This window comes from Triticum aestivum, chromosome 7B, assembly GCF_018294505.1.
Source record: "Triticum aestivum cultivar Chinese Spring chromosome 7B, IWGSC CS RefSeq v2.1, whole genome shotgun sequence".
Taxonomy (NCBI): Eukaryota; Viridiplantae; Streptophyta; class Magnoliopsida; order Poales; family Poaceae; genus Triticum; species Triticum aestivum.
This window is the reverse complement of record NC_057813.1, coordinates 95,511,161-95,520,831: the sequence shown is the minus strand read 5'-3', so window position 1 is coordinate 95,520,831 and position 9,671 is coordinate 95,511,161. Positions and strand designations below refer to the sequence as shown.

The window sequence follows — 9,671 nt, the reverse complement described above, 5'->3', positions numbered from 1 at the left end:
AGGGTCCTCGTCCGCGGCGGCACAGGTACTGCTCCTACGTGCGTTCCCCGTTCTTCGTCCCTGCTTGTTTCTCCACTCGTCCGCCCTCCTTTTTTTCGGTGAGATCATACATTTTCCGGTGAGGTCGCGGTTGTTGTCAGGGAGGTCGAGGTAGAGGTCAAACTCGAGGTCGCGGTCGGGGTTAGGGAGGTGGAAATCATTTTCCGGCGAGGTTGAGGTCACCCCCGCGGACTACTTCGTTTGGGAAACCGTCGGATTGGCAGGGGTGGGCTAGGGTCGTGCTCATCCCGTCGTTTTTGCATTGCAATAGGGGAAACCTTTCTCCAGACACTTGAAACACCGATCCCTCATCTCCGGCGCGACCTCTCTACGGCCCTACGAGGCACGACGCAGGGCCACCTCCGGCTGCCCGGCCTCCCTGCGACGCTTCTAGAGGGTCCGCTTCGAGACCGGGGCCTCCTGCCATGGCACGACGCGCCGGGAAGACGTCGCCAAGAGAGCCTCCGCCGTCGCCCCCGCAGGGGCCTCCGCCGTGGCCGAGCTCTCGTACGCCGACGAGCGGCCGTGGTCGGAGACCACGGGCGCTCCCCATGTCACGAGGAGGAGATCTGGTGACCTCGATGGAGCGACCCCTACGAGCGCCGAGGACGGGTGGCCGCTGATGCCGGAGCGGCAGGCGGTGGGAAGGTGGAAGCCGACACTGGAGTAGCGCACGACGGGGAGGGGGTGGGAGGAGGGGGTGCTCGCTCGGCTATGGCGAGTCGTACGGAGCAACTTCTCCATTTCATGATGAATATAATAACGTTGATTTGATATTATGGATATTGATATATTTATGTACAAGTTTGGTGAAACTTTATAGGAATCAATTCCTACAAACCAAAGAGCTCCAAAGAAAATTTTGCTACAAAATTCCTATCCTTTAAAATTGTCACAAAATTCCGAGAAGGGAGTAGAATTTAATGTCACAACTTAATGATCATTGTAAATGTAATTTTTGCCGTTGTCAAAATAGAATGTTCACCAGGAGCTGATCTTGACATAACCAGACAAATGATTGTTTAAGAAAGAAACAAAGAAAGCACGGCCCATGTATTTTTGTACAACACTGATAGAATGTTTCATCAACTGAAGAAGGTACACGAAATACACTTGTATTTTTAAAGCCTGCATGGCCAGGCACCACCATTTAATTTTATGGCAACGGCTGCAGAGCTTCTTCACACTTAACTGAACCGTGGAGGGAACTTTCTCCACGACATATTTACCAATTGCCCACAGCCCTTTGTGGGCGTGCTTGATGATACTCCTGCTTTTTGGGTTGCATTCACCCTTTTTTCCGACACAAGACCTATCAGCGTCCCCATAACTACTATTATCGTATATGGCGTCCAACGTAAGGCGCTCGAGTGAAGTTGCATTCTCAAGAATATGGCAAGTTAGTTCGACCATGCTCTTTGCAGAGCAGAAGCCCATTATCCTGACGTTCTTGAGGTTGCAATGGCGATGTCCCAGCATCTGTCTCATGTTCGAGTCTTCATCACAAATCAATTCATGCTTTACTCGAGTCTGTGATACCTGCATCCATAGGAACAAAACACATGCTAGAGTTAAATGGTTCCACACCATGCAGATACTTGATATCATGGTTGCAAGCTAGAGGACAAGTGACTTGCACCCAACACAAACTTCTCCACGACAGGACACGCATCCAGGAAATAAGCTAGAGAAAAATAATCATAGGCTGGGGAAAAGCCCCCCATCTGTAGATCATTAAGATCAATCCGCAGCTTCTTCAGGTAGAGGAATTTGACAGCTAAGATTGGTGTGCTGAGCATCTGCACACACATCTAGGTTAAATGCTTTCTTCCCTAAAAATAGGTTAAACTTAACCAATGGCACGACTACTGCTATCACAAAATAATGCCTGCATCTGACAATCAAATCTACTGCCGGTCATCCTTCCAAAAACAATAAATAATAAATGGAAAAACCCAAAGTTTGAGAATATACCTCTCCAGCCGAAGATAGGCCGAGGGTTTCAAGATTTGGCATGATGAATGGAAGCTTGGAACAAGCATAATGAACAAGGTCACATTCGTAGTAATCCAACATTTGCAGTTCCTTCACCTGCAACAAATCTCCAACCAGACGTTCCTCTAGGGCGCCATCGATGCGGACAAGGCAAACATTTGGTGCTTTATTCTCTATCACTTGCAGAGCTGTGCAATTAAACACTGACAGGCTGTTGAGCCGATGTAGCAGGCAAGATATCTTGAGGTGAATGATCTTACCACAACCATTGAGAGTCAGCTCCTCCATAGCAAGAGAATTGGACAGAAGGTGCCCTAACTCATCTCCCGTGATGTGCACCTGAGACAGATGGAGCCTTGTCAAGCAACCAAGTCCTGCCGTGGGATGGAAGGCACGACGGCTAAGGTGAAGATGTCGAATTGAGTTTCCACTCCCACTGAATAAAACTGAGCATGGGAAGCCGTAATAAACTGCGTTGCATCCTAGAGGCATTGAAAGTTTGACTTCTTCAATCCCTGGAGTAACAGCACTGTCAAGCCACCTGTTGAGACAGCTGGTGTCGAAAGAAGAACCACAATAATCAAGCTTGAATGTCTTCAAGCCACCTGAGTGATTTTCCATAATGCAGTCAACTCTGTTGGTGAAAATCCGTGCCAGTTCATCTTGTCCACATGCATTTCCATTCAGGCCCAGTGTTTCCTTGCTTAAGGTGAGGTTGGGATGGGATCTCCAGGAGCTTAGAAATGTGTGAGACACACAGCCAGCTCGGGCAGCATCTGACAGCGGCAGCAGGGACAGTATATCATGCCAGATGTCCTGCAAACACAAGAATAGAAGAAACGTTAACACCAGAATTGTATAGGCAAGTGGATCCATTAACAAGGAGGGAAAGTAGGACCATATGTAGTAGCATTACGTGACAGGTGCTCTCTGCAAAGGTCTGCTGTGTTATTACAGAGTTATAACTAGCACCACACAATGCGATTGCGCTAGCTAAATTATTTACATTACATCAAGTGGTTTTCCTTGACAGTATCATTAGTGGCCTTCCTAACAAGTGTGACCTGTTTTATTCGCTAAGCAGAGGCATTACTAGTTCCTAAAAGGCATAACATGGAAACTGATGCTCTAGTGGGAATTATGAAACTACGACAAAATATGCAGAAGCACTACATCTATTTTTTTCCACGTGAAACATGTGGTTGCAGTAATAACTTCAACAATGTAGTCAAATATCACACTTGTGCTCAGGTTTATGAAAACTGACAACTTGTGCCCGTTCTTGCAGTTCTGAAATTCTGAAAGTGCGTACTCATATGCTTCTAGGCTCGCTAAGAAGGTAGGGGAGGATTTCTTTGTAAAGTACCTCTAGATAGGCTTCTTAACATGCCTTTTTTTTTCTCTTCAGTGACCAAGATTTAATTGAAATTCTTTAACTTGTTGGCTTTGAGTTCGTATTCAGAAAAGGTCAAACTAGAGACCGTCAGCTAACCAGCAAGAATGAAACTGAAATGAGACTGGCAGTAAATGTTTGGCCAGGAGGCGAATCATGCAAAGAAGCATACATAAGATAGCAAGAAGGCTTCAGAGAATGTTGGAGGAAAGACCATTCAAGTGACATGGAAAAAAGAAAGAAAAGAGAAGTTCTCGTTCCAAAGGCAAGAGAATTACTCCCTTCGTTCCATATTAGTTGTCGCTGAAACAGATGTATATAGCTCTGTTTTTAAGGCGTCTGTGAAGCGTCGCTTAGGCGACGCCTTAGCGTCGGGGCGCCCTCCGATGGCAAGGCGTCGAACCTGCCTTACACATCGTCGTAAAGCGTCCGCTTTAGATCCTAGGGCGTCTGAATCGTCCGCCTAGGCGCGTAGGGCGGCGCCTTGGGCCAGATCGGACGCCATGGGCTGCTTCCAGGCGGGAAAGAGTGGCCCACGCGGGAAGCTTTCGCGGGCTTTCGCTGGAAATATTGGGCTCGCGCGCGAGTGCGAACAGGTATAAGGCGAAGGGCGGGACAGAGAGGATCGAACCAATCGTCCAATCCACCCGATAGGGTTTCCTTCTCTCCTCTCTGACCTTTGGCGGCGGCTCCTTCCTCTACAGCTCCGATCTGTGCCCCTCCTCGCCGGGCTCAGCTCTCCCTCCAACTCTGGCGCAACAGCAAGGTGTGGCTCCCGTTCCATCTCACTTCTATCCTGGCCTCCTCTGAATTTTCTTCTACCCCTCCTAGTACTTTGTTTCTTCCTGCATTGTAGGTAGATCTGTAGATGTGCTTGGCTGCTTGCCTGCTCCTCCTCTGCATCTGTTTGCTCCCAAATCTGCTTCTCCATCCACAAGGCAGCAACCCCACCATCGCTTCTCTCCTTCCCCATGCTTGTCTGCTTGCTCTAGTGATTTGGCTCTTCTCTCTTTGACGGTTGATTGGGTCTTTTCTCAGTGTTGCTGCAGCAGCGAGGTGGCCCTGCTCTGATGGATCCTAGGAGAAGAGCTACATCAGATGATCCAGTTTGGAAGTATGGGTTCTGGCCAGATTTAGAGAGGAAAGATTTACTCCAGTGTACATTGTGTGGCAAGATAGTCCATGCTGGAGTGAGAAGGCTGAAGCAGCACCTTTCTGGGGGTTGTAGTGATGCAGATATGTGTCCCGAGGCATCTATGGAGATTAGGATAGAGATGCGCAAATCCTTAAACACTAGAAAGTTTAAAGCTATGGAGCGATATATTGATGAGAAGGATGAAGCTGAAGTTCAAAGGCGCCGTTCTGTCATATACAGAAGATGATTTGAGGCCTATGATTTGGCAACAACTAATTATGTTACTGTTAGTTGTTAAATTTCCTAAATGGCTGCCATCTGTTATATATGTATGTACAATTTATGATGTCAATGCTAGTAGTTAAATCTCCTAATTGGCTGCCATCTATTATATATGTATGTGTCTAAGGCGTCGCCTCGCCTTATGCCTTACCGCTTAGGCAGTGAGGCGCCCCCCCAGCGCCTCGCCTCGCCTTACCGCCTTAAAAACATAGGTATATAGACATACTTCAGTGCTAGATACATCCGTTTGAGTGACAACTAATATGGAATGGAGGGATTACCTCATAGAGACGTGTGAATTTAAGAAGGAAGAATTGGACTTAGGATTGGCAAAAGCTTTGGCTTACATAATCTAGGAAACGAATTTGGCCTGTTCCTTCAATTAGGACTGTCTTGTCTTCAGACAAATAATCGAGTCCTCAGAAAGAATCTGCAAAGCGAGCTAGTTAGGCTAGAAAAGAGAAATGCATGCATGCCACTGCGAATTTGCGATCATGGCTGAACTGTTTCCTGCGACAAGGACCAGATACAAGGTTTTAGTGAGGTGACAAACCAATCTATTCAGGATGTGGAACCCATCTATTCAGAATGTTGAAGGGGTAGCGCAATTAAAGTAATGATATGAACCATATGACGACTCTGGAGAAACGCATGGAGCAAGTGTTCCCTCCTTGTGGTATATATATTTTATTTATTTAGATAATTCTAATGTCTCTTATGACTTTGGTAATTAATAAAACAAGCTGTAGCAGCATAATGAATGTGGCTACCTGTCTGTGTGTCCATCTTTTTACAACTATTCTTTTTAACATAAAGACAGTAGACATGATTGTAGCAAGACAAAAGGGTTATATATTACACGAGTGTCTAGTACATCAGCGCCCCCAACAAACTACACAACCAATGGAATGATAACAGTTAGCGAAGGCTTTGCCCTATGAGAAAACATCATCAAGTCTTGCTTGAATCTTGTAATCCAGGAGCGATGGGAGGGGACGATCCCTTCAGAGATTTGTCATTTCATTCTTTCCAAATACTCAAAGCTGCCACAACAAATATCTCCATGAACGAAGGGCGGGACCAACCCTGCCTCCAGGAGTGGATGAGGTGCAGTCTATCACCACCAGCAGCCCAGGACATATTGATAGATGCCCAGCAAGCAGTGCTAAATGGACAGTGAAAAAAGAGACGATCCACCTTTTATTCGTCCGCAAGGGTGCACAATGTGCAATTAACATCATTCCCAACATTATAATGCCTTCTCTGAAGCATGTTTCTAGTATTAAGGCGGTCAGCAAGCAAAACCCAGACAAAAACCTTGAGCTTCATAGTGCATTTGAATTTCAATCCATCCACAGGCCGCTTCAGCCAGCAGGTATTTTGAAGAATAATCTGTAAAATTTTGCCGACGTGTAGATAGGCCCCCACAAACACGTCCAGCGATCAGCAGTTGCACCATCAAGTGTGACTGACGCTGTTAATGCTTGCAACTCTCGGACTTCCTGGTGAGCTTGAGCAGACAAAGGCAGATGGAATCCAACTTGCAGATCAGTCATGCACAAGAAGTCCCAGACCGAGGTATCTTCTTGCAAAGAGAAAGAGAGTGGGATTCTGCCAGGATCGTGGTTTGCCAGGAGTGTTTTCAAAAGAGCACAGCCAAGCCATCTCCAATATCAGCCCTTGAAATGTCCTGCTAGATGTCATTAAGCGGGAATGCATCTTGCCGCCAGAAGGACCTGCATGGGCAGAAGCGTGGGGGCATCACTACCATAGTACGTTAGACCAGATAAGGTTGATCCAGGGCACGCCATGCTTGTTATAGAAGTGATGGAGATGTTTGAGAAGTAGCCTTGTGTTCTGCATCTTGATATCAGAATTCCTAGGCCTCGACGACTTGGTGACACACGAGATCCCAGGCAGCAAGCAAATTGGATTTCCCCCCTTGTTCAGATTTCTTGCTCCAAAGACATCGGCGTCTGATTTTATCAAATTGCTCAACCAACTTGGAAGGTATCTTGGTGATGCATGTGGGGTATATTGCAATGGAGGTGAGGACTGAACTGAGCAAAGCTTGCTAGCATAGGAGAGCAAGGACAGCGTCTACCTCAGCCTGCGTTCAACTCGATCAACCAACTACATCAAATCAGCAACAGAGGGGCGCGTCGTCCCCATCGGAAGGCCCAGGTATGTGAACGGCATTGTACCAACAGTGCAGTGGAAAATCGTGGCCAGTTCCGGTCCGTGGTAGTCTGATCCAAAATATTTATGGGTGCCAAAATTGATCTCTGAAAGTTGATCTTGAGACCGACAGACGCATAATCCACGAGCAACACCTTCATGAGCGTAGCCTCTATGACACATGCTGGCATGGCTAAGATCGTAATCCACTGCGGCTAGCACAAATATGAGTAATGACAAGGGGTCACCCTGTCATACACTTCTATGGCAGGCAAATTGACCCCCAGGGAGACCATTGGGTAATACCGAGGCGAGAGATTGGAAGATCCATTTGATCCACCCCCAACCATTTGTCGTCAAAGCCCATGTGTCGCATGATCTCAATCATCGACGAGTGTTTTTATTTTTTTTACAACTATCGGTTGTGCAGCAAACGTGCCCAGCATTTGTGAGTTGTAACGTTTTTAATATACTTGAGCCCGGCATTCCGAGGAAGCTGGTTGTTTACTCTTCGCACTTTTAACAACAAATTAGTGAATAAAGTCCTTAATTAACATATGTTGTCAGAGCTTACATTTAGCCTAACTACGGCATTGAATATCATTGTTCGGCCAGGAATCATCAGCGTTGTATTGGCATACCTTTGGAAGGTCCGGCACTGAATACGTCCTTCGTTTGCAAGCTTGGGGATTGACGTCTTGTTGACCAGGCAAGCCCTTTCGTTTAGCCGAAGAAATCGACATACCTAGGATAAGACACATCATCCATGGTCATGAATAGTGCAGACATGAACATAAGAAAACAACAAACTAGTAGTGCTTCAGTATGTACATTGGTCGTCTCGTTTCAAACAGTAATGTTGTGTCACTAATTTGGTCAGTGCAAATTGAGGTTAGAAAAAGAGATCTATCTATCTTAGCATACTCGAAGAGATAAATCAATAGCTATCCATCAGAGCAAGGTAAATATCTTGACATCCATCAAAGTAAGACTACGTACTTGAACAGACCTATAGCAGGATTAGATCCCAAACAGCAGAAAGGATAAAAATCGAGTCTTTCTGCATAAGACAGTGGAAAAATACTACGCAGTGTATCTGCACAAAACAGAATATAGGCGATGCGACGAGAGGGAGGGGCAAGATCCGACTTACTACGGGATTGGATTTTCCGGTGGCGCCGACGCTGCCGCATGGACATCAACCGGTTAAGCTCCAGCAGCCCCATGATACCCTCCTGAAGCCGATACGAGAGATCGGGGCAGGTTTCACCCCTCTATTTAGTTGAACCCAGCAGAGGTGACCGCCGTCCCAGGTTGCAATTTCGATTTAAATGAATCGGACAAAGGCAATTCGCGGGACAGGAAACCGGATCGGCGCCGCCGCGCGGGGATAACTATGGCAGGACTCCGCGGCGTGAACCAAACCCTAACCTGCTTACTTCGCGCGTAAGCCTTGCTGGGCCTCCTGGAAGCCTGCGTTTACCAGCCCATATGAGAGACCCAGTAGCAATATGGCTCGACCAGTATTTTCCCAAAATTTCCACTAAAGAAAAGTATTTTCCCAAAATGTGTCTAAAAAAGTATTTTTCCCAAAATCACTAGTTCAACGAGGTTGCCTAAAAAAATTCAAAAAAAAACGAGGTTGCCTAAAATAGACTAGTTGAATGAGTATCTATCTATTATCTTTCCCTAATAATAAAGCGGCTAACACTTCTGCCAGCACTTCTGCAGAAAAAAAATCTAAGGATGATAAAGAGGGGACTTGGTTTGATTTTCAGTATGAAAAAGTCCCGCACTTCTGCTTTGAATGTGGTAGATTGGTTCATGTGGGAGGAGTGTGTAATCCGCCCCTAAACTCATCTGATCAATGGGGGGAATGGTTAAGAGCTTCTTTGGGTAGCAGCAATCAGGGTAAGGTGGGATCTTCTAGTGCTGCTACGTATGGTAATAACAGCTTTGTAAGTACCCAGAGTGGAGATGTTTCAAGGGCTAGACTGGAGCAACCGAGGGTGAGAGATATCCCATCGAAAAGAAATACTAGCTCGGATTTTGTTTTATCTAACGAGTACCGCACTGGCAGTTGCTCAAGGAGGGATAAGGGATTGTCTGACGATTCTTATAATGTGGACATCAGGTTTAGGGGTTCTTGTGAGGAGGATCTGCGACATGGTCTGGAACAGCAGAGAAAACGGGTTTTGAGGGACAGGCTAGTTGAACAAAGCCAACAGTCTCAGGAGGAAGCTAGCAGGAAGGAACTGTGGAACAGAAAAGGAATGTCTACTTTCAGAGCTAAAGATTATGATATACATGCAGGGGCAAAAACATGCACCAGACTTTTCTGAGTGAACCACTGGGGGAACCTATTTTGCATGGACCCGGTATGCATGGCGAGCGCTTCCGACGTAACGGGCACTATGTTAGGAAACATAGGAGTGATATTAATTATCAACATGTCATTATGTCTCGGGCTAGTGATGAGCAAGAAAGTAGAAAGAGAAGAACTAAACACGTGTGGATTGCCAAAGGAGATTTGGATAGATAAGGAGTACAGGATGCTTCCATTCATGATACGAGCCGCAAGACGTCTACAGTGTTTGATCACATTTCTGAGCATTATGACAAAGCGGCGGGCCCTGCGGAGCAATGAAT

At 46.3% G+C, this 9,671-nt stretch overlaps 1 protein-coding gene across 1 annotated transcript; it reads right to left on the bottom strand.

The window, feature by feature from the left end:
* Positions 1 to 985: 985 nt before the first annotated feature.
* LOC123158856 (uncharacterized) lies at positions 986 to 8,478 on the bottom strand. Its single transcript, XM_044576677.1, has 4 exons — positions 8,176 to 8,478; positions 7,664 to 7,767; positions 2,014 to 2,850; positions 986 to 1,578 (listed from the first exon to the last, which is right to left on the bottom strand). Exons 1-4 carry the CDS (start codon positions 8,246 to 8,248, stop codon positions 1,021 to 1,023), a joined length of 1,572 nt encoding a protein of 523 aa, XP_044432612.1. The 5' UTR covers positions 8,249 to 8,478; the 3' UTR covers positions 986 to 1,020.
* Between the last annotated feature and the right edge of the window lie 1,193 nt (positions 8,479 to 9,671).

What these genes read in the sequence shown, in the direction of transcription:
- LOC123158856 (XM_044576677.1), bottom strand. Translation starts at nt 8,248, where the DNA reads ATGGGGCTGCTGGAGCTTAACCGGTTGATGTCCATGCGGCAGCGTCGG. An exon ending in CCGGAAAATCCAATCCCGTA is followed by an intron (nt 7,768 to 8,175) that starts GTAAGTCGGATC and finishes GTCTTATCCTAG; the next exon opens with GTATGTCGATTTCTTCGGCT. An exon ending in GCCTATCTTCGGCTGGAGAG is followed by an intron (nt 1,579 to 2,013) that starts GTATATTCTCAA and finishes CTATGGATGCAG; the next exon opens with GTATCACAGACTCGAGTAAA.